The sequence below is a fragment of the Neolamprologus brichardi genome, chromosome 7 (assembly GCF_056152115.1).
Source record: "Neolamprologus brichardi isolate AB-2024 chromosome 7, ASM5615211v1, whole genome shotgun sequence".
In the NCBI taxonomy this organism is placed as follows: domain Eukaryota; kingdom Metazoa; phylum Chordata; class Actinopteri; order Cichliformes; family Cichlidae; genus Neolamprologus; species Neolamprologus brichardi.
The window spans coordinates 26628066-26651981 of record NC_142110.1 but is presented as its reverse complement, the minus strand read 5'-3'; the positions used below and the strand labels follow the sequence as shown (position 1 = coordinate 26651981).

Here is a 23916-nt window from a genome sequence, read left to right as displayed (position 1 = left end):
TACGCTCCGTCCAGATGAACAGAATGAACTTTGGGGAAAAATCAAGGTTTTGTGAAAACTGTCTGGAGACATTTCCACCCTACAAAAAGACAGTTTTCTTGGCTCAGGCCCAATGGAAATTGTATATTGTCTATGGGAAGAAGAAAAAGCAAAGAAATAAAGGCATTTTATTTCTCAGCTTAAGCTATATCTGAAAAAGAAATGAGTGATTTGAAAACTGAGGGTCTTGACTCTGTTGGTTTTTTTTTGTTTTTTTTTGTTATAAAAAGAACACAGAAAATGGCTTTGGGGAAATCACCAGGACAGAATGGTTTAACTCATTTTTATCAGTATATTCAGACATGTCAGAATTTTCTTTTTTTGAAGCAATAAAATGTGCACAAAAGAATTTACTTTTAATAACGGGGCAAGGAATAATTAAAAAATGAGAATTTAAGAACATAACTTGTTGATTAAAAAATATTTACTACAATTGGGTATTAATAAAATTATTAGTGAAACAATCTGGCTTTCTCCACAACGGATTGATCCATAGTATCTCTGATGCTAGATCTGTTAAATTATGCAGAATGGATAGAAGATGGGGGGGGCATTGTTTCAAGAGAACCCACTGAGTGTCTACATGTTCTGTCTCTGGGACACTGTCCCTCTCCTGCCTCATTGGTATGCTGACTGGGAGGTGTAAGCTCTTCCTCATTTCAAGCCATGTCTTCTCTCTTACACTTGCTCTTTTCTCAGAGAAAAGCAGAAGGGAAGAGACTATCTTAATAACTTATACAAGTACTGCACATGGTACTGTTAACTTTAGACATACAAAATCTTTATTTTGTTGTTATTAATAGATTTATGTAGCCATATTATTTTAATTAGTATGGCTTTTTTGGGGGGTTGGCTTTTGGTGAACAGCCAAAATTGTTTTTAGCTAGTGGGTCTTAGTAACTGTTCAGACTAACCCTCATATATTCTACTGTAAAAATACATATGTATGTCAACACGTAATGTATTTGTTATGTAAATAAGAGAAATTAATGATTTTATAGATTAATAATTTCCCCAAATTGACTGTCTCCATTTAAAGCAGCGGTAAGCGCTGCCGCCGTGCATCACGTGACACCCCGAATTCTGAACCCACTGTTGGGAACGACCCTCCGGCACTTGCCAGCCAATCCCATGAAAGGAGCGTGCTGACGTCTTATTTCGGCGCCTGTTGGAAAGGTTTTTAATAGCCTTAGCCGTCTATATCCGACGATCAACTTATTCTGTCTTACTTTAAATCAAACGCTGAAGTCGTACCCAGACTTGGAATGTAAAATTTGTAATCTGTATGAAAGTCAAATGACTTCCGCGATTATATGTGCGATAAACATCCTGACCAGACCTCTTAAAGGTAAGTGGACTGTTTGACAGCGTTAATCTAAATAAACGCATGTATTCCGGAAGCACATGGGTTAAGTACATTGAATAATATATAGCAAATATTTTAGCTTTCTTAACTTTTGCCTTTGGTCTCACAGTCGTGTAGAGAACGTCTTTGGTTTACGGCTACAGCTGGTGATTTGTCAAAAAACAAACAAAAAAACAAAACAAAAAAAACCCAAGTTGATTTATAATTTTTAATTTATTCTCCAATACCTGCTTATATAATTATGATTATGATTTTGGAAGCTAAACGTTTCAAAATATCGCACCCCTAAAAGTAAAAAAGGATGACAGATGTACTTGAGGACACGTTTGATGTGTATATTATGATGTTTAGAGAAAACAAGCCCAATTATTATATATTGTTGTAGGGTGTACCTTACAATATAAAGCGACTTGAGATGACTGATGTTGTGATTTGGTACTGTATTAATAAAACGGAATTGAATTGAATTTAATATTTTTTCTCTCATTAAAAAAGGTTTATATTGTTGTATAGAATTTTTGTGTAGTGTGATGTTCTGTGTGTCTGCAGAGGTATCGGCACATGAGGCTCAACTGTCACATCAGGAGGTCCTTCTGGCAGCTCTGGGGGCCAACCGGGCCCATCTCCTGGAGCAACTTCAAAGAGAGAGCAACTTTGAGGTTGTGAAGAGGCTAAGGGAGGAGGTTAAGGCAACAGCAGATTGGTTCTGTGCGGATACAGATGATGCCACATGGGCTTTTGTCCAGGAATGCCTCCTGCTGCTACTCACGTTATCACGTCACCTTTCTGATGAACTGGAGCGTTTCCAACAGGATCAATCTTGCTTGGCACCAAAACGTTGTACCCCTGAGATGGCCCCACCTTTAGCCCCTGACATCCTCAGCATCAGCCAGCAGAAGACAATCGGAGCTGCTCTGCAGTTTGTGGTTTGCCTGGGGCTCTGCCCATACTTGGCACCTGGAGTGGGTGTCCCACTAGGACGGAGGTCAGCTTTTGGAGCCATGGTGGAAAAACTAGTCCATGTGGGCCCGGTGTCTGCAATGGCACGCCACCTTCTTACCACCACCAAGGTCCTGTTGGAGCTGGCAGAGTTATCGTCTCTTGCCACACTCGTGTTCACACGATATCTGGGAGACATTATTGCAGCAATATGCCAGCTGGGATACATGCCACACCACAAGGATGAAAAGGTAATTATTGTTCTCACTGTCAGGATTATTTTTGCACAAATAGAAATGTCAGGGAATAATGATGTAACTGACTAGGCAGGGTGGGAGATGGGTTTTTGTTTTTTTTGTTTTTCATTTTTGAGACCCAGCAGTCTCTCTGGAAGATACTGTTTTAATTTTCTTTCGTTCTTCTTGAATGTTTTAATGCAGCTGCTCAGTGCTGAGGAATGTCAAACATGTAAGGAGACCCTCAAGACCCTCCTTGGAAAAGTGTACCAGCCGATTGTCATCAAAGAGCTCCTTATTCTCCAAGGAGGAGCCAAACAGGTGATAATGACGGCATAGTTTTTATTTGACAAATATACATTTGTGCTGCTGGATGGTGATTTGTTTGCTTGAAATCACCCCAAAGTTTAGACAAACTTTATCAAGGCTTATTGTTCTGATTTCCTCATTGGATCAATTCATTTGGGCTGCTGTGTAGGTCATGTTTTTTATTCTTATTCAATCTTTGTAAGCCTGTTTGTTTTTCACATAATAATAAATATGTTACTTCAGAGGTCTCACTTTAGATGTCTCCTTCCTTTCAGTCTGGTCCAGTTCAGAGCTCCAGTGGTTGCAGCTCCAGGGCTCCAGCTTGGCTGAGGCGTCTGTGTGGTCAGCTGCTGTCTGAGCGACTGATGCAGCCCAATGGTGTGCAGGCTGTTATCAGAGCAATTCTGGAGGGTGGCACAGGTGAGAAGTGTAATTGCAGCCATCATGTACAGTATTTTGAAAAGAATTAGCACATCATGAAGAAGTGGAAATGTTGTGGTTGGTGTATCACCAGCTTGTGATCACTAATTCATCTATGAAATCTGAATCATATAAAATGCTGCCAGAAGATAATGTGAGCTCTAGAAACACAGCAGCAAAAAGGCTTCAAGTACAAAGTCCAGAGACCAGTGGGTGATGCCAATTGTGCCAATATATGTCTGTGGTTCCAACCAAATAGACGCACTGTTTCTGTCCTGTTTCAGGGGGTGAGTCAGACTGGAGGAAATGCGATGCTGTGGCAAAGATCCTCATTGCCTGCCCTCAGCAGTCTGCCTCAGCTGACGCCTACTTCAGAAACATCTGCCCTCAGGTCATCCCCTGTGTTTGTGGAGAGTACATCACAATGACAGTCACCTGTGTTACACCAACCTTAATCAGTATTTGACTGATCCATACCTTTATCCTAACCATAAGCTAAAACTAACGCTGTCCTTATGGACTCCTTCTTGCTTTAATCAGTTTTCTTTATTCACTTTTCTGTCTAGTTTATATACTCTTTACATTTCTTGTTTAAATAAATCAGCTTATTTGTTGTTTGTGTTGTTTTCCAGATCCTTGAACTCCTGCACTTCAAAGACAAGCTGACATCCCGTCAATTCCAGCTTGTGGCCACCAGGGCGGTGCTCTTTATGGTGCAAGAAAGATCTAGCTTTGCCGAAAAGTACCTTCTCAGCCCTCTGCTTGCTGCACTGCACCGTTGCACCACTATCCCCAGTCAGTAACACAACCATCTTCATCTCTACATCATAATATGACAAGATAACATTAAAAATATATATATCTATATTTGTTTTTTGTTTTTTTAAATACCCAACATAATTCTCTGAAAGGTTCTGCAAATTCTCTCCTGGAGCCTTAAAAGGTTGATTCTGTTCATCTGGACGTAGCGTTTTTAGTGGGAGAAACGTTTAGTCACTCATCCAAGTTACTGAATGTTGAAAACGCTGCGTCCATTGAAAACGCTACATCCAGATGAACAGAATCAACCTTTTGGGATTTACTTCCCTGGATGATTAAGCATGCATCAAGACTTCCCTTCTGGAATTTTATATATATAATAAACTGTAATTTGGCATCTTAATCAAAAAAATAATTTGCTGTCTTGGTACACAGTAAACAATAGTTGTATTTTATCATGAAAGTTTTGATTTGCTTAAAGAACACACTGGTGGATTAGCCATTATAGAAACATCCAACATTTGTTAATACCAAAAATGGCAACACTATTAATTTAGGCCAGCTGTGGCATAAAGCTCACATTGGGTTAGTAGTCTTATACATTTGTTAAGTAATGCACATGACTATGATATATGTTAACAACTAAAGCCAGTATCAAAAGGTCAGTTTGATTGAGGATGAGGATTTACTTTGTAATTCATGTAGGAAGATGTCCAGGTTGTGTTGTCAGCACTTTGCATCAGCTGTGGTTTAAAAGGGCTTTATAAATAAAGGTGGATGGATGGATGAGCAGTATATGGATGATAAATCAGTTTATGTGCATTTTTCCAGGTGAGTGTGATTCCCAAACTCCTGTGGAAGAGTCAGAACTGACACAGTGTGTGGAAGATGTATACAAGGTGAGGACGCAAGGTCTTTACAGACATGTAAAAGCAGGAATGTAAGAGGAGTGAATTTCTTTCATCTAACAGAGCTCTTTGGGAAGGATGTGTCCGGCATTGAGGATGTTGGTGGAGTAGCATAGGGCCATCAAGATGATCTCTGAATGTGCCATCCAGCATCTTCCTAATAACTAGGTCCAGTGTATTCCATTTTTTAGCCAGCCTACCCATGCTGCATTATTGTATTGCCTCTTCCTCTTCTTCTGCTTTAATCCAGCTGAACTGTGGTCTTTGAGTAACCTGCGTTTGAGTTTCATTGAATTGTTGTTGCAGATGAGTCAAACATGTCTTCTCAGTGGCGTTGAAGTAGCATAGAAAGAAGTGCTTGTGCGAGTGGGTGAATGAGGCAAGTTGTAAAGCGCTGTGAGTGCTCAGAGTAGAAAAGTGTGATTGTAAGAACCAGACTATTTACCATTTATGAAGACCACAGATTAACTTTTGTAACTGTATCTAGTGAAAACTGCAGAACTTGAATAAATTGATTTGAATGAAATGTCATTAAAAATGAACCATCTGCTGATTTTATGCCTGTACCTGCAGCTTGTGGCTTTGATAAACAGAATTTTTTCACAGGGTGAATCCTGGTTGTGCTGTTTACTTGATGCTTGTCTTGTGTCTCCTGTTGCTGTCAGGTCTGCATGGTTGAAAACACTCCCTCAGCTTCTCTTCTCAGAGCTCTAGAAGACGTTCTTCCTGTTATCTTCACACTCTTCTGTTTTACCAAGAAGAATGTTTCTCACCTCCGGTAAACATTTTCTGTTTTTAGCTGCGATTTAACTTTGTTTCATTCTTCAGCTTCTTTTTTCATCAGTTTGTGTATTTAAATGCATTTATGCCTTAGAGCAGCGGTCCCCAATCTTTTTTGCGGTACCAAAAAAAAGAAGTTTTATGCATAACACACGTGAAAAGACCCAGGAAAACCGAGTTAACAATAAAACCGATAATAAAATAATGCTAAAAAAAGATTTAAAAAAACCCCTGAAAAGCATACATTTCACACCTGAGCCTCAACGCTCACGGCCCGGTACCAAACGACTCCGTGGCCCGGGGGTTGGGGACCGCTGCCTTAGAGTGTGTAATGGATGCGGCTACAATAATATTACCCTTTGCCGTGTGAATCACTGCTAATTGGTTGGATACTTTGACCAACTCTTTTGTTCTAAACCTGAGTTGACCATTTTGGAAGAAAGGGTTGAAGGAGTTCAGTTTTGGTCTTAGTGTAATCACAATTAAAATGCTGCTCAACAAACATTTTTTAGTCACTAATTTTGTTGGAAAAGTTAAACCGATACTGGATGCAGAACACAGTAATTACTTGTGTGCGCTCTGTGCTCCACAGCGCCCCCTGTCAGGAGATCTTGCTGTGGTACTTGACCCACGCTGAGATGTCTGCAGCCTTGTCAATACTGAGGCAGCTTTCAGACCTCCAGAGAGGGAATAACCAGGTGGCAGCAAACTTTCACTTCACTGCTGGCAGTGAAGGAGGGGCCAGGCTCAGCTCCAGGGAGAGCTGCAGGTAATGATGTTAAACATACAGATGACAGATCCTAAGTATTAAAAACCTTAATTTAAAGTAAAAAAAATAAAAGCACAGCAATGTAAAAATGTTACATTACAAGTAAAATGTTCAAGTTTTACAAGTTAAGTGTTTATTAATACATCTTTAATGACTTGCAAAAATCTGAATTTATTTTTGGTTTTCATCTGATCCACAAGGTGTCGACAGTATACAAACAACAAGAAGCAGTCGAACAGCACAAAGCTGACAGGCAGTGTTCAGTTTTAAGGGAATATTGTTTTATTTTGCTTTCAAACATTGTGCACAAATAGGTGATGAACATTTGGTATTAATTGGTAAATAACTGTACATGAACCACTTGAGCTTGTTTTACTTATACTATAGTATATTTCTAACTTACTAGGCAGCTTATTCTTTCAATACAAACACAGGCAGTATTTGGCCTTGCAGAAAAGGTCAGAGGTCCAAAGTAATATAATATTTAGAATCTCATTATATCGTTCCCTATATGCTCACATAAGTTGTCAGTATGAAGAATTAAGCATTAAGAAACATAGTTTGCCTCTGTATTTGAAAATTGCATATCATCTCATAAGGGAGATGATTTAAAATGGGGCGAGTTAGAATAATGAGGGATGTATGTGTGTGATCACTTATGACTGGTTTTATTTAACCAAATATTAATGGGGCGTCCAAAAAAAAACATAATGCTTAAGCAGAGTAGTATATTAAATATGTTATTTTCTTTCTGATGCTGTTTCCCAGTGATGAAGATGATGAGATGTATGAGAGACTGTCAGGGGACCAGTGGAGAGTGGAGTGTCTGATGCACCTGCTGGCTGAGCTCAAAGACTGTGATCTGCCAGGAGACTTTTTCCTTGACCTGCTGCAGGTAAACAGGGATGCACGAGGATAGACTGCTGACCTATGATGGTCAAAAGTGAGGGTTACTTCCAGCATTCAGTCATTACCTCTCAGTCTTAAATGACTGATGAAATATTATTATCACCCTGCCAGGTGGGCGGGTGGCGTGGAAACCCAAGTTTGTGAATGCAATCACTTGATAACAAGGCAACATAGGATTTTGAAATTCATACCGTAGGTGCATCTACTAAAAATCTTTGAGTTTGAATTTAAGTGACCTCGACCTCAAGGTGACCTCTGACCTTGACCTCAAGGTCGAGGTCAGAAGGCAAGCTTTCTGAAAATTTTGTAAATGCAGTTACTCAAGAAGAAAGTCACCTTGGACTTTCACACTCATACCATAGCTGCTACTACTAAAAATCTCAGTTTGAATCTCGGTGATCTTGACGTCAGAGGTAAAGTCAGAGGTCATATGTACTGTACCGTGTGGAAACCTCCACTCCCATCAAAATCACCTAAATCACCAGATTTCAAACAACGCAGAGTGTTGATGATGTTATAAGAACCCACATCTGCCCAGAAACCCCGGCTGGTCACAACCAAAAGCAAAAACCAAGAAGCCAAGAACACCAGAGTGCTGTGTGACAGAAAAGTAGAAAAGTTTCCACTAAGGTCCACAGCCCCAGTACAAACCAACCAGCACATACAAGGTGACATAGTTACGAGAGAGGGGCCTGCAGCATCGCCAAAGCCAAGGGACAGTGAACAGACGTGAAGCCCAAAAAGGACACCAGCCAGCACGATCTGCCACGGTAGTCCAGTCCCATGGGTCCCACTGGGCCCACCCACATTCACCAGACAGACCATAAGCACCGGGACAAGGAGAGAGACAGCAGTAGTGAGAGACAGTGACACAGAGGGCCAACAGCAAAGCCCCCACTCCTGGGACCCCACCAAGCTGGACCAGTCAACAATCCAAGTCAACTCTTACATGTCCTCCAATTTCCTGATTTCCTGAAAGAATAATGAATTGAATTAGTTGAACAACCAAATATTGCAGTGAAAATCAGAACAAAATGTTTTAATTTGCTTTATTTATATTATTTTTTTGGCCATTTAAATATGGATCGGTTTTAAAAGAACTGAAACTCATAAATAGTGCTTATGTGAGCTTTCATCAGCCTCAGTAGAAATTGATAATTTTATGTAGTTATCATTGGGAATTGGAGTGTTTTATGTCTAGATTATATTACAGTGTTTGTTTTGTGACAGAAAGCAACCTCAGATAACTTTGCTCCTTCTGTAGGAGCTCACCAGCTGGGCCGTTGCAGATGAAGAAACAAAGGATGAAGAAGAGGTTGACATGTCGGCCATGACGCTGCTGGAAGTGGAGCAGCAGCTACTGGGTCGAGCTGAGAAACAAGCCCAAAGACTGGCTTTGCTTCATGTACTGGCTACGATGGTTGAGTCCCTGCAGCACACTCATCTACTGAGAAAAACAACACAGGTGAGTGGAGACATACAGAAATGCATGAAATTAGTGTCAAAAGGTATACAGATCTGTAGGATGTGATCCAGAGGTGTAAAGTACGACAATGATTGTGTGTATATTTTGAGCACAAATGAGTGTACCAGTACACACACTAAAAGAGAGCAATTTAAACACATGTAGCAGTATTTTACAATTGCTTATATGAAAATGTTAACACTGATAATTTACACACACATTTTTAAGGTCAATGTCAAAAATCGGATTATTTCTGCTCTCAAAACTCTTCTTGTGCATACAGATGTCTTTAAAAAATAAATACATTTCTGACATTCTTTTTGCTCATTTACGGATTCTTAAATATGTGTGCACGATACACACAGGTCACATTTGTAGATGGGGTTTGAGGCTCCTCAATGTTTCAGTAATATAATGTTTGTTCAAGTACTAGTAGGAAACGGGGAATTCAACTTCCTGTGAATTCCTGTTTTTCTAAATAAGCAGAACGACTGATCACCCCTCTACTAGAAAACATACATTTACCAATACCAATATTTTACCCCATCTCTGTCACCTGTATAATCTGTCACTATTAACTTTTTTTTATTGCTCAGTATTAGTGTATCAATCAGAGCATGTGTGTGTGTGAGTACTCAAAATGTAAACACTAATCACCGTACACATTTTAAAATCGTAGTTTATCCTTGTGAATCTTTTTTTACACGTGTAAACCTTTGTTTTTACTAATTTCGCTCTATACAAGATTTGTGAGTGGAGATAATGAGATCTTATGCAGCACTCCATCACTTTGCTTCTTGCTCAGACAGATCTTACTCACCTTGGGGTCGTTTTCCTGCTGAAAAATTAATGATTTTCCCAGTAAGATCACAGCTGTGCTGCAGCATGTTGTGGTAGCCATGCTGGTTAAATGTCACCTTGAATTCTCAAATAAAGCTTCTGGTCTGGACCTTCTGGACCAAACACAACATTTATACAACAAGCCATTACCAGATTGGATTTGAATTGATTCGATATATGTAATTTAGTTTCTCCTAGACAGAAGGAACAGAATGGATGTCTTCAGTGTCATTTTTCCTAAAGCAGATGACTTCCGTTTTGCACTGTCACTGTCAGTTGACGGCACAAGTGGAGGGCTGTTACTGGCTTTGGAGCAGTTGGAACTTTAATGCAACGTTCTTCATGCAATCGAACTGAAAGCAATATTAATATGTACAGTCCTCAAAGTTGTAGACCACTATACTACCCTACACAACCTGAAGTCAGGTGAAAGGACACATTTATTACCCATCAGTTTCTGGAGTTCACATTTTTGGACCTCACCACACTTACCATGTTAGTTTTTGGAGGCTGTGCTTGGATGAGAAGATAGAGGGCTACATTACTGGTCAATGCTGAGAAGCTTGGTTATCAAGATGCATCCACACACTGCACAGGTGCAACACACAGACACTCATTTCTGCTCATTTGTACTAAGTGAAAGGCTAAAAAATACTATAATTTTATTTCCCAACAGTGAAGCATAAACTTCTTAGACGTTTCAAAGAAAACATTTTTTTTTAAAAATAATCCATCTAAGAGTTATTTTTCAGCTTTGGGTATAAATTCTAGTACTTTATTAGTATGTTATTTATGATAGTATTTGTTACAATCATATACACCTATGCTAGCTAATATCTTAGCACTTCACCCTTTTCAAATGAATTTTGTCTCTTCAGTTTTTCAAATTACTTTTGTTGTTTTTAGTCTTTCTACATTTGCCTCCCTGATGTTTCATCACTGAGCAACTGACCCCTGTCTGGGTTTGTTATAGGTTGTGGACTTTATGATGTCTCTGCTCCAGAGGGCCTGTGCGGGCCTGGATCAGACCACTGGGCTGAATGCTGGCAGTGCAGTAGAGAGCCAGACACTGAGAATGGGGATGGGTCTGGTGTCTGCGCTGTTGTCTGAACCTCAGGTATGCACAAGTGACTGATAACTCCATTCTGCTGCATGTGGCTCATTCACGTTCAGTTCATCATGTTCTGTAGTTTCATTTTTTGTAGCTTTGATTATACATTACATTTGTACATAACAGAGTATCTGCAGGTCTTGAGCATTAATTTTGCTCAAGACAACAGCTTCAGTTAAATTTCAAAGGTCATTTTCTATGTGTTTTTATAGACAGCTACAGTTGGTAGTTGTTTGTTATTTTGTTGTTTTGGGGGTTTTTTTAAGAAAGGTTTTTAATTACCTCCAACCATAAAAGGTGATGTAGGAGCTTCAAATTGTTAATATGGGCATATCTGCATTTATTCAACCTCAACCTCTCAGAGGTCACTTTTTCTGAAAATCTAATGAATACAATAACTTGAGAAAAAGGAGATAAAGAATTTTGAATTGATACCATAGGTGTGTCTTCTAAGAGGCTGAGAGGTAGCACCGGTGGTCGCCAGTAATTTTAAGTCATTCTAAACCTGTGATGTTCATATGTTGACTTTGTTTTACAAAATACATCCCTCTATTTCTTGCTGCTTATCTGCTATCATGCCTTACATAACACTAGATAGCTTTTTAAAAAAAAAAAACATTTAGAATTTTTATTTAAGGAACATTTTGAGACTCTGATGATGTACATATGCCTGTTATATGGAGATCTAATCAAGTAGTATAATTCCAGCTTTAGCTATTACGTACTTCTGTGTACATGTGCAAAAAATTTGCCATCTGTTTTTTGAAGAACGTTAAAGCAACATTAAAAACAAAGTTTTAGAACTTTAACACACTTTATAACAGTAAATGCATAACAGAAACTCTCAAGAAACCCTTACATTTGACTTTACAGTTTAGTGTGGAGGACTACTTGTCGATGTCAAAGCTGCTGCCACCTCTGGAGATACTCTCTCAGCAGCATCCTGACGTGATTATTCAGGAGCTAGCGTCCAACCTGAGAGCTGTCATTGCCACTCACGGGGCGTACCGCCCTGACAGCAGCAGTGAGGCTATCTCTGTCACTGACGCACCATCCCCCAGAAACCATAAAACGGCTGTAAAAAATGTAGTGAAAGGTGAATCAAACGACTCACATAAACCTGCCCAAAGCCATGAAAGACTTACAGCATCTTCTGGAGGGTCTGGAATAAGTCCAGGATGTGAAGGACAGATCTCTGGCTCCAGTGACTCTTGCCCTACTTCCAAGCCCATCTCTGACTGGCTGCTAGAGGCATGTGACCCAGACGTGCCAACAAGAGCGTACGCCCTGAGGGTACTGACACGAATGGTGCAACATAGAAACCCAGAAGCCATCCAGGCGCAGGAGAAAATCTTGACGGTAAGTTACCTGGTAGCTGCTCTGTTTGTTTTTTTGTTTTAAATGTGTTTTGGCTTTTTTGGTGTTTTGATTTTTTTTGTTCTGTTCTTTCTTTTGTTCTTGTTTTTTTTAACTTGGGCTTTTCTTTTCTTTTTGTTTGTCAAGTTGAGTAGATGTTATGTTCTTCACATTTGCAAGTCCTGTATAAATTACAATTATAAATTAAATTTTTAGGTAGAGAAATTTGATTCATTTGATTCAAGTACTTTATTTCAAAATAAAATAAATGCTTATCCACACATATAGTACAGGAGTTGGAGTGGCCTGTGTAGAGCAGGTGAGATACTGAAGCGTTAGTTGCTCCCAGTGTGTTCATCTTAGTGTGACTGTATGTCAGTGTTAAATAGAAAAAACATTTAGACATTAAATAGAAAATCATTATATAAGAACCAGTATCTTTACCATTGACAGCACTGTACAAAGGTCTTCAGCTACCCCTCATTTCTGTATATATTTTGCTAGGAAGATTGGAACTGCGTCCAGCAATTTATTAAAAGTTGTTTAAACTGGTCACGAGCTGTGGGTAGTGACCGAAAGTACGAGATTGTGGATACAATCGGCAGAAATGAGCTTCCTCTGAAGGGTGGCTGGTCTCTCCCTTAGAGATAGGGTGAGAAGTTCAGCCATCCGGGAGGGGCTCAGAGTAGAGCCGCTGCTGCTCCACATCGAAAGGAGCCAGTTGAGGTGTTTTGGGCATCTGACAAGGATGCCTCCTGGCGGAGGTGTTCTGGGCATGTCCCACCAGGAGGAGACCCCGGGGCAGACCCAGGACACGCTGGAGAGATTATATCACTCCATAAGACCTGTTATGCCTCCCATGGTGTACTAGTTAACACTTTCATTTGGCAAGTGAAAGGTCACTGCTTTGATGTCAGGAAGGGCATCCAGCTTGAAGCTTTGCCAAATCATGCAGGGGAGCAGCTAACGTAGCTTTTACTCCAAAAAAACAGTTGTCACTGATTCTCAGCCCAGTTCTTGAGTAATTTAGCGTACCATAGCTTTTCCTCCAATTTCCTTTCCTGTGGTTAATAATGGCTTCTTGACATCAACTCTTCCCATTGAGCCCATTTCTGTTTAGGCTTTTGTGAACAGCTCTCAAGTCTGTGTCAAGTTTTAGATGGATTTTTTTTTCTTTTCCATGTTCATCTGGTGTATTTTTTTTGGCACATATACAATAAAATCTGTCACAGTGTGTTATTGTTTCAAAAAAATGTGAGCATTGGCAATATCTTTGTCTCTTGAGACTTCTATAATAAATGAGGGAGCTGAACCTCTTTGAGACAGCTCAAAAGAACTTTGAGCTCTTGGGGCTTGTTAAGATGCTATGGGCAAGAGAAGATACCAACTAATGTATTATTCTATTTGATCAGAAGCCCATCCCCTTCAACCATCCTTCAGCAAAAACCCCCTTTATTGATTTTTCTGCCTTGTCACACAGTTGAGTTTTCTAGAGGTCACTTTTCATGTGTACTGTCCTTTCTCCTTATTTTAACTGAAACTACAGTTTTAAAAAAATGTTATTTGTTAGTTTGTTTGATTAATGTATGGAGTGGTGTGTATTCTTCTTGGCTCTGCTGTTTGTATGTGTTTTGATGTTGTGTGTGTTTTTTACACAGTAGACCATGTGGTTATAAATCATGCTGATGGTCTATTTTTCTCCAGCTCTTCTTAGAAAACCTGGAGCATGTAGACTCATTCATCTACCTGTCAGCCATTCAAGGTAATCTAGTGATTCATCCCAATGTTGATGAAGTATTCAGATGCTGCTGATGATTGATGGGCTCGTTATAAACCGTCTTTAGGTCTGGCTGCATTGGCTGATTCCTACCCTGACAAAATACTGGAAAGGCTCCTAAAAGACTTCCAACATGGACCCTCCCTCCTTTCCTCCAACAAAGAGCGCTCCGTGGAAACCCGCCTTAAAGTGGGAGAAGTCCTGATGAGGACAAGCAGGGCCATGGGTGAGCATCATCAGATTCAACTTAACAGTTATGCTGTGATGTTACTTTGTTGTTGTTGTTGCTTCTGTTTCATGTCTGTCAATGCTGTGTGCTCTTGTGTGTTGAACCAGGATCTGAACGCACTGTTGTGACAACATTGCTTTTTTCTCTGATGAGCTCTATAGACTCTCTATAAGCTCATCTTATTTCTGTATATATAAAAAAGAAAATAGGTCAAAAGATAAGAATAGCAAGACAAAGCACAAGTGGAAAAACACAATGTGTCTCTAATAGAGATGGATATTACGTATCGGTATCGGTCCAATACTGACCTAAATTACTGGATCGGATATCGGAGAGAAATAAAAATGTAATCCAATCCACTAAATATCACAAAAGCACCTCAGAAAACTTGCGACACGACGTAACTTGGCTCATAACCGTAGCATGTCGGAGCAGTGTGCATCACGTGATAGAGGAGCTGTGTTTATTTGTAGCCTCGCTACCAAACCGGCATTTCATCTCCGAGGAAGTTATCCCAGAGAGAAGTAAAGCAAGTGTGTAAGTTCATCTCTGAATGTCTGTAAAACATTCCCACGTTAAGCTTAACAACCGATATATGGATCAACTGCTTCTCTCCCTCCCTCTCCTGTTGCTACTTCAATCATGAAACTGATCAATGATCAGCTGATCGGCTTTTCTGTCGCGAGTCCGTCTCTCTTCTTTGTTTTTGGCCCACTTTGCACCAGAAAGAGGAAACCAGCGGCTGAACAACAGCAGCACGTTTAAACTTGATAAGCTGTTGTTAGAATTTATTTAATATTACTTTCTACACCAGGATCCTTTTCTACGTAGCTGTCGGCTGTAACTGTGCAGGGGCGGATCTAGCAAAGTTTAGCCAGGGGGCCGATAGGGCATGAACAGGGAAAAGGGGCACAAAGACATACTTTTCTTTCTTATTCTCATTTAAAATGTCTAGCTTTTAATAAATAATTATCTGAATCTTAAACCCAAAGTTTCAATCTGATGTAAAATGTATAGAAGTCCATTACTGTATAGAGGAACTATTAATTCTAATATACCCTAGTAAGCTATAGTACTTTTGGGAAGGTACCATCTGTGCAGTCTGCAATTCTGTTGAAGAAAGATGTTGAATCTATTTAATTATTCTTGAAAAATAATTTATTTCTGTGAATTTTTTTCTTTTCTTTTTTTTTTTTTTTTACACATGCATTAAATTAAAATTGATTACGTCAATTAAGCATCACGAGGCGGAGGGTGGGGGGTGGTTCCCTTTTTTTTTTTTTGTTTGTTTGTTTTTTTTTGTGGTGGGGGTTGGCAACCCTATTAGTTAGGTTGTTTAATATTTCTGCTAAGTACTCTTTAAAATACCAGAATAGGGAGGTTTAAGTTTATTAGCTTGATCAGTTTTGCTGAACTATGAAACATTTTGGGTGCAGTGTATTTTTTGAATACAGGTATAACAGAATAGCTTTAGTGTTTTGTTTTTTAAAACTTGACTATAAACTTATACACAATGCAGCAAGATATTAGAAAAACAGTTTTATTGATTAAAAAATATACTCTATCGGATTCATATCGGTATCGGCAGATATCCAAATTTATGATATCGGTATCGGACATAAAAAAGTGGTATCGTGCCATCTCTAGTCTCTAACTGCTGCACCTGTAATAAAACACATACAAGAAGGCAGCAGCTGACCACAATCTTGTTGGTGTGTGTGTGTGTGTGCCTCTGCATGTGTGTTTGTCACCAATTATACTTGGTAATGATGGAAGAAGAAGCTACACTAACTGTGTCTCAGGAGACAGAGGCAGACAGAGAAAGACCCAGGAGACCTGAGCCATCTGCAGCCTCCAGACTATGAAAAATGTTACTTAAAATTAGAATAAAATAAGATATATACACCATATAAACTAAGGCATAAAATGTACCTGTACTTGACCTCTTTGACATTAATAAAAGGCAAGTTTTTGTGTTGCTGAAGACCGATGGTAATTAATATTAACAATAATTCACTTGTCATGTACATCTTTATTGGCTTGTGAAAGTAGCTTTTATTTTATTTTACATTTTTAATGCAATTTAATGAATACAATATTTTATATTATTTCACTTTTAATCTTAATAATGTTGTGAAATCCTTGAAATATGGTCTAGTACACCCATGCCCCCCTTTAGACTCGCCCCTGTTATGCAGAATAGGACAGCTGCCGTCAGCCTTCAATAAGCTGTATAATTTAAACATGCTATCAGATTAAGTTAACAGTTCATCAGCATATTTTAAAACATCTGGAGGCTTACTGCAGATTTTTCACTGTGTAAAACAAACGGTGTGGATGTTGCTCGTGCTGGGTTTTTCCCAGTAAAGGTTTGAAAGGTGGTTACGGGAGCAGTGCTGCTGCCTGAGCTCAGTGTGTCGGTAACGGCTCTGCCTCTTTGCTCTTCGCGGTGTGTAAACAGACTCTGGCTCCATGTTAAACTACACCAGCATCCTTATCACTGCTGCTGTTGTGTTATCAGGTTTCTAATAATTGCTTCTGAATATTTTTGTATCACAGGTCTGTTTTTAGTTGCAAATGTGGGTGACACGCTTGCATTTACATTGTTTAACACAACGATCAGGTGTGTTGACCCAGGGTGATATCTAAAACCTGCAGGACACCGGCCCTTGAGACCTGGAGTTGCCCACCCCTGCCTTGCATGAAACATCGAAGAAAATAATTTCTGACGAGAATTTTTTATAATAGAATTTCTCGATGAATCGTTGCAGCCCTAGACGTAATATTCGATTTAGTCATAGTCAACATACTCAAAAAGCTGTACAAAACAGGAAATGGCATTTTCACACCAAAAAGTGCTGACCAAAGAGCTAGCTACCTGACAAGTTGGTAAAACATGGCACATGTCTGCATGGTGTGCTGTGTGTCCTTAAAAAACTGAGGAAACTGGACAAGTGAATGGTAAAAGAAGTGTCACGTCTAAAAGCTATCCACAGCAGATAAACAATATCTGAATATCATGACCTTAAGAAACGGGTAAAAAAGTGACTACTTTGTTGTAGTCATCACAGCCACACAAAAACCACAGTGCACACTTGTTTTCTTTGCAGATCCCCATCAGAAGGAACCCTGTGTATAAAAATCTGTCCTGACAGAACCCCCCCCCACCCCACTCTGTTTTACTGTGCCAGATTGCCATCGTACCACTTCTCTGGGACAATTAGATGGTTTATATCCTTGCTGAGAGATTGGATCGAGATTCAGTTTGTTGCACAGGCACCCAGAGAGCTCCTCTGTTTGGCTAAAATGCCCCCACAAGACTGGCCAAGATTCGGCTTTTGCCAGGCCATCGTTTTTAAGTAAGAAAGTTCTCTTAATTGACTCGCCTGGTTGAGCAAATGTTTAATAAATTAATGTTTGGTTTGCTAACTGTGGCTGGCTTAATGGCCTTGCACAGTCCTGTGAACTCTCATAGTAACCAGTGATAGGACATGTACTGAAAGGGAAGAGCTCTGAACCAGCTGCTGTTCTCAAAACATGATGTTTATCAGGATGTACAGGAAGAGGACGTGCAGATGTGTTTGTTGGAGTGCATCAGTTTTACCAGCTTTACCAATGTTGAATATTAATGTGTGTAGTTGAGACACACACTACAAGTATGGACTCTAAAACAGCAAGAAATGCATTTCTCTTTCATGGACTCTGTTAAAGCTAGTTGTGACCGGCTAGTGAAAGATGGAAATAAAGTGAGAGCAGCTGAGCTGGAAAAAGGCTATTGTAGAACAAGCTAACATCATTAAGGTGCAAGGTGTCTGTTTCTGGATAAGACAAATCTAACTGGCTCTGTGAACTCTACATCATAACTTATGACGTAACCAGAAAGCCCTTTGACCCTGTTCAGTTACTTTACGTGGGCTCCCACTTTGTGATTGAGTGGTTCTGAAATGCTTTCACTTTGCTGTAATACTGATTACAGTAAATCGTGGAATATCTAGAAGGAAAAAAATGTACAAATTGACTGTTGCAGTGGTGGCATCCTATTACAGTACCATGCCTGAATTCACTGAGTCCTTTACAATTAGCCTACTCTTTAACAAATGTTTTTAAAGGCAGACCGCATGACTAAGTGTTTAATTTTTATACATCTGTGAAAATTGGACTGAAAATACCTGGAATCAAATATTAAGAGGTCATCCCAGTACGTTTGTCCATATATTGTATTTTCCACAGAAGATGACTACAATCACCTAGAGAACCACAGACATGACATCATCTGATAAATGGTCAGTTTTATGGAGCCTTAGATCTAACCTGTCTGCTTGATGTTTCTCCTTTAGGAGAACTAGCTCCCCACCTTGGCCATCCTCTGGTGGGCATCTTCCTGCGAGAATCCAGAGACCCTGACCAAAGCATCCGGGCTAGCAGTCTGTCCAACCTGGGGGAAATCTGTCAGAGACTGGAATATTCCCTGGGGTCACTAGCTCAAGAGGTAGGGTTAACCAATAGACAATAGAAAATAAACACATTAAAATGTCTAAGAATCCATTAAGCAAAAAACAGGTTATTGTTGGAGTATAAATTAAATGGCATGAAATTCTAGAGGCTTCATCTGACTCCTGTTGTTCAGGAGGTAGAGCGGGTTGTCTACTGATCAGAAGTTTGGTGGATCGATCCCAGGCTGCTCCAGTGTGCGTGCCAGATATTCTTGGGCTAACCCCATGTTGCTCTCTGCTGCATCCATCGAGTATGAACGTCTGTGAATGTTAATAGAAAAGTATGATTCTTGTATGAATGGGTGCTTTGAGAGCTCCTGGAGAGTAGAAAAGATAGAGAACTCTCAGTCCATTCACCAAATAAAACAAACAGCTGTACAGCTTCAACTGACAAAAATAAAACCAACAAGATTTTACAAATAAACATTTTACAGCATTATATAACTCAAGCCTCATACAGGACAACAGATGGAACAATGTAAACACAGGACAATAATTTACAATAGAAGCAGTGAAAAGATAATTAGTAAAATAATTGAGTCGAACAAGTGGGTTTTCAAGAACGTTGGTTTAACTTCATTCTGTAAACTGGCTGACATGTTGGTTCCATGCTGCAGCCAGCTGGGATGAATGAGCCACCTCTGTATATGTCTGCAGCACACAAACAGATCTCACTCTAAATATACTGAATGTTTGTCCTGAGATGCACAGCTCAGCTCTATAGTGACTAACTCTTTGTAATTTTTCAATGTTGTTAAATTAACAGACTTCATGTCTGTAATATTACATAGATACTGAAATGAAAACTGCAAAACTCACAAAAATACTGAAAATACACCAATTTTTCAACCAGGCTACAAGGCTGCAATAACCAACCAGATGTATTTGTGATTATTTTGGTTTGGTAGGTAATATTTTGAGAGTAGTTACAGCAGCTCTGTGCAAGATAAATATGGTAGGTATTTAAAATAAATCAAACTGCACTAAGTCCAATTAGGAAAATAATTTTCTGCGTTTCTGAAATGTGAGACTCCATGCTTCCACAGTTATCTACAGTTGTGTTATCTGTGCTTGTTAGTTTAAAGCATTATTAACTGTTATTATCTATCGTGGATACACTTTGTACAAATATAATTCCCCAAAAATTGGGACACTTGTATAAAATATGAACACATACACTGGACAAGGAATACAATATTTTACATTTGACTATTTCATGAAAAATAACCCAATTCATATTTGATGACAACAGCATGACTAAAAAAGTTGGGACAGGTGCAGCAAAAGGCTGGAAAAGTGCTAAAAAGAACACCTTGCATTCTGTTTTTGTGCAGATTAGCTCCTGTCTGACGTCACTGATAAAGACGGAGAAGGAGGCAGAGGTGAGGAGAGCTGCTGTCCACGTTATTGCGTCGCTGCTCCGTGGTCTTGGGGACAAAAGCACACAGGTACACTCTCACAGCTCACTGGGTATTTTTAAAAATGTCTTAGGAAGCACTGGATTCAGTTTTCTAAACCTAATGCCAGAAGACCTTAAGATGAGATGTTACTTCAAAATTGGTAGGTGTATTACTGGGGACCCGCGTAAGGTGCTATTGTGAATAAATGTTTTATTGAATGTTCTATTATTGTGACATTAACACAGTTCCATAAGGGGTGTTTCTGACAGTGCTGGGCTGTTTTTAGGTTACACGTTTTTTTGTTTTCTTTTGTTTTTTCCATGTTTGATTGCGTGCAATTTGCAGTAAATTGTGTGCCATAAATGTTTTAATTAACATTTATGTGACTCATTTAAATATTTTTCTCCTAAAAGTGAAACACTTGCAAATGTGCAAATACGCTTCAGTTTGAGGTCAGGCTGTTAGCTTTTTCTAATATTTACATTTAAGTGTGACAAACATGCCAAAAAATAGGAGATCAGGAAGGGGGCAAACACTTTTCCACGTTTTGTAGTCCATTTTCTCCACATCCTGCATATTGTCATTTCAACATCCGGACATCATGTTGTTAATGAGAGACTAATGTAAGGTCGTTTTTATTCTCAGCACGCTCTTTTCATTTCCTAAGTCCTTTTCAAATTTCCTACCCACTTTTGCTTGACCTCGATGCCGTTTTCATCAATGACGTTTTTATCGAGGTCAAGGAAAAGAGGTGGGGAAGAGGAGATAGGAGGTACATTTGAAATGCACCAGGCAGAGGAGAGATAAAAATAAAATCCAGTGAAGTCGCACAGAGAGGACTGAGGGACCATGATGTTCTTTAGCCACTTTCACTCTGTCTTTTTTAGCTATAAGTGGTTCTTCATTGTTGTCTACCTGAACTGAAATGGGAAAAATCCATCTGTTAGCCTTAATGTTAGGTTTTGTAGGTGTAGAGCACATGGTGAATGAGAACTATGTGGAGAATAGACTGTTTGAGTCAGCTACACAGGTGATTCACTAGACCAGCAAGCTGGTCAGCAACTAAATCCAGGGAAAACCGTGAAAGCAGGGAAACAGTCAGAGAACTAACTAGAAATATCTCAGGATTAGGGATGCACCGATACCACTTTTTTGGAAACGAGTACGAGTACTTGCATTTCAGTACTCGCCGATACCGATACAGAGTACTTAATAAAAACATGATTTAAATTTGCAGGTAACAGCTTTAGTCCTATAATTGAAGAACAAACAAACAAACAAGGGACTAGTTTGGAATTAAGAACATTTATTTAAAATGAAAAGCATGTTGTATGCAACATATTACAGAATAAATAATTATAAAAAAACAAAATTTAATCTTAAAATTTGTTCGTCTGTTTCTCTGTTTAGAAGTCTCACTAGTACAGTCACAGCTGGGATGACATCAGAGGCTAGTGCCGCTGCTCACTTTTTTAGTTAGTTCCTCAAAGGGGGCGAGAATGGCAACAGTTGTCTCCATAAGAGCCCATTGATGAGCGGTGAGATAGTCAGGGAGTTCATGCTGGGACACGCCCAGCCCTCGCTTTTGCTCAATGAGGGACTGGAGCATGTAATACGTGCTGTTCCAGCGCGTCTGTACGTCCTGCTGCAGTCTCTTTATTGGCTGGTTGAGCTGTCCCTGAATGTCCTCGAGGCGGGAGTAGGCTAAGGCGGAATGTTTAAAATGCCCAACTATTTTCCGTTCCACTGCGATAGCATCAGCTATGCTCCTCTGTGCTAATAAGCATGGGTAAATAAGCGTGGGTAAACTCTTTGTACTCATTGTCGTGTTGGGATTTTAGGTGCTTGATTAAATTGCTTGTGTTAAATGCGCTACCTTTAGAGCCTCCTCTGGACAATTTCGCTGAGCACAATTTGCAGTCCGCCTTTGTTTTCGCGTCTTCGTTCACTTTGAAATAGTTCCATACGGCTGATATGTCTCGCCTCGCTTTCTCCCCGCTCTGAGCTGCAGCCGGGGCCTGGGGGCGGGCACTCGGCGCCTGTGATTAACCCCTTACATGCCGCTCAAACATAGACAGGTCTCAGACCGTGGTATCGGTCCTCGGGGGACTTTTAACGAGTACTTTAGAAAATGTGGTATCAAGGCCGATACCCGATACCGGTATCGGTGCATCCCTACTCATGATGAAACAACCAAAGAGTCCTGGGGTCTGTTTGTTACACAGAACCCCCCACCCCCACCTAGCAACCCATAAGAACCAATCAGTACATCCTTACAGTTCCTCTGTCTATGGCCAAACTGATCAAAGCCATGAAAGAGAGCTAATAATAATAGGCTGATGGTTTTAAAGCTGTAGTAGCTGTTGCTAATTGTATGTAAAAAGCTGGCTCAGGTGTTATATAGCTTTTAATCACCTGTCATGACCCCAGTGAAGTGGCTAGCTGTTTGACTTAGTCCAGGTTGTATAATTACTGGAACAGCTGGAGAATGGTGACACCAGCTGCACAGCACTAATGACACACAGTGACATTATTGGAAGACAAGACTGGGAAGAAACCAGAAGGACTGTTTAACACCCCCCCCCCCCCCCCCCCCCCCCCACCTCCCCCAACGACAGAATCCATTTGAAATCTGGAACATTATTTTTTTTTAATCATAGTTTTCAAGGTAAATTAGAAATACTAAATGATGTGTTCCTACTTTATTTAATCAGACCCTAAACCAAATTATAACAATAACTATATCTATCTAAAATCTAAAATTCCAGATTTTATGTAAACTGGTTCCCTCTTTATGTAAAAATGGGTTGTGTTGTTTAAACTACTTTAAGCAATTTTCCAAGGTAGCAGTTGCCTTACAGTATAAGGGTCTGGATTCAGGGCAATTATCAATTGGTAATATAACTGGAAACAAGATATTTTGGTAAAAGTTGAGACCAACAAATAAAGTTTTCCTTGGCTTTGAATTTGTCGATACTTTAAATAATGTCTAATTGAAAAAAAGCAAAAAAGGCAACTAAAATAAACATGCTACAGCTTGGTAAATATGAATGAACAATAGTTGAAGTACAAATAAAAAATGAATGTAGTTCAGTTAAGCAGACTTTTTATTAAGTAACCAATTACTATTATGCTTTTTTTAGTGTATGGGAGGATAAGGAGTGTTTTGAGTCATATTGTATGAAATGTACTTGGTAGAAAACTCAGCACCCCCACATTTGTGTCACTTTAGTGTCACCTTTTCCAAAGTTTCATTAGTGTCTGTCTCCTCCAGGTTCTCAGTGATGTTTTGTTGGACCTGTACCGAGCTCTCAAATGGGTGGTTAACTCTGACCTGGATGAGGTATCCGTGCTTCATGCCCACCTGGCTCTGGAGGAGCTTGACGACATAATGAGGAGGTTCATCTTCCCTGAGCAGAAGCTGGAGAAGAAGATTGTCGTCCTACCATAGAACTAGTTTCCGTGGGCTCTTTGCACTACAATTTATGCCTTGGTGTAATGTGGATTAAGTCTTCAGAAATGTGGTTGACCACAAAGAGCAGAAAATCCTACATCCATGCATACCAAGGACTGTGACCTAGTGTACCACCCTATTCCACAATAAATTTTTAAGCATATTTTCTGTGATTTGTGATTTGAAATATGAAAAATATTTTAACTTTAGATTTATGTGAATTAAATACTGTAATAATACTGACTTTAATATATATTAATGTTGAATAATAATCCCAAAAAGGTTGATTCTGTTCATCTGGACGTATCGTTTTCAGTGGGAGAAATGTTTCGTCGCTCATCCAAGTGACTTCTTCAG

The 23916-nt window shown here is 39.6% G+C and overlaps 1 protein-coding gene across 1 annotated transcript; it reads left to right on the top strand.

Annotated features, from left to right (window-relative positions):
- Positions 1–1187: 1187 nt before the first annotated feature.
- tango6 (transport and golgi organization 6 homolog (Drosophila)) lies at positions 1188–23722 on the top strand. The gene is made up of 18 exons (XM_006782240.3): positions 1188–1387; positions 1955–2595; positions 2785–2901; positions 3165–3309; positions 3594–3700; positions 3942–4104; positions 4900–4967; positions 5642–5754; positions 6349–6525; positions 7294–7420; positions 8699–8899; positions 10713–10856; positions 11724–12209; positions 13911–13968; positions 14051–14209; positions 18550–18701; positions 20040–20153; positions 23380–23722. The coding sequence occupies exons 1-18, from the start codon at positions 1336–1338 to the stop codon at positions 23554–23556; spliced, it is 3201 nt and encodes a 1066-aa protein (XP_006782303.2). The 5' UTR covers positions 1188–1335; the 3' UTR covers positions 23557–23722.
- The last annotated feature ends 194 nt before the right edge of the window (positions 23723–23916 follow it).

Bases quoted from the DNA above. Each gene is read 5' to 3' on its own strand.
- tango6 (XM_006782240.3), top strand. From the start codon at position 1,336: ATGACTTCCGCGATTATATGTGCGATAAACATCCTGACCAGACCTCTT. The intron at 8,900-10,712 runs GTGAGTGGAGAC...GGTTTGTTATAG, and splicing joins TACTGAGAAAAACAACACAG to GTTGTGGACTTTATGATGTC. The intron at 18,702-20,039 runs GTAGGGTTAACC...GTTTTTGTGCAG, and splicing joins TGGGGTCACTAGCTCAAGAG to ATTAGCTCCTGTCTGACGTC.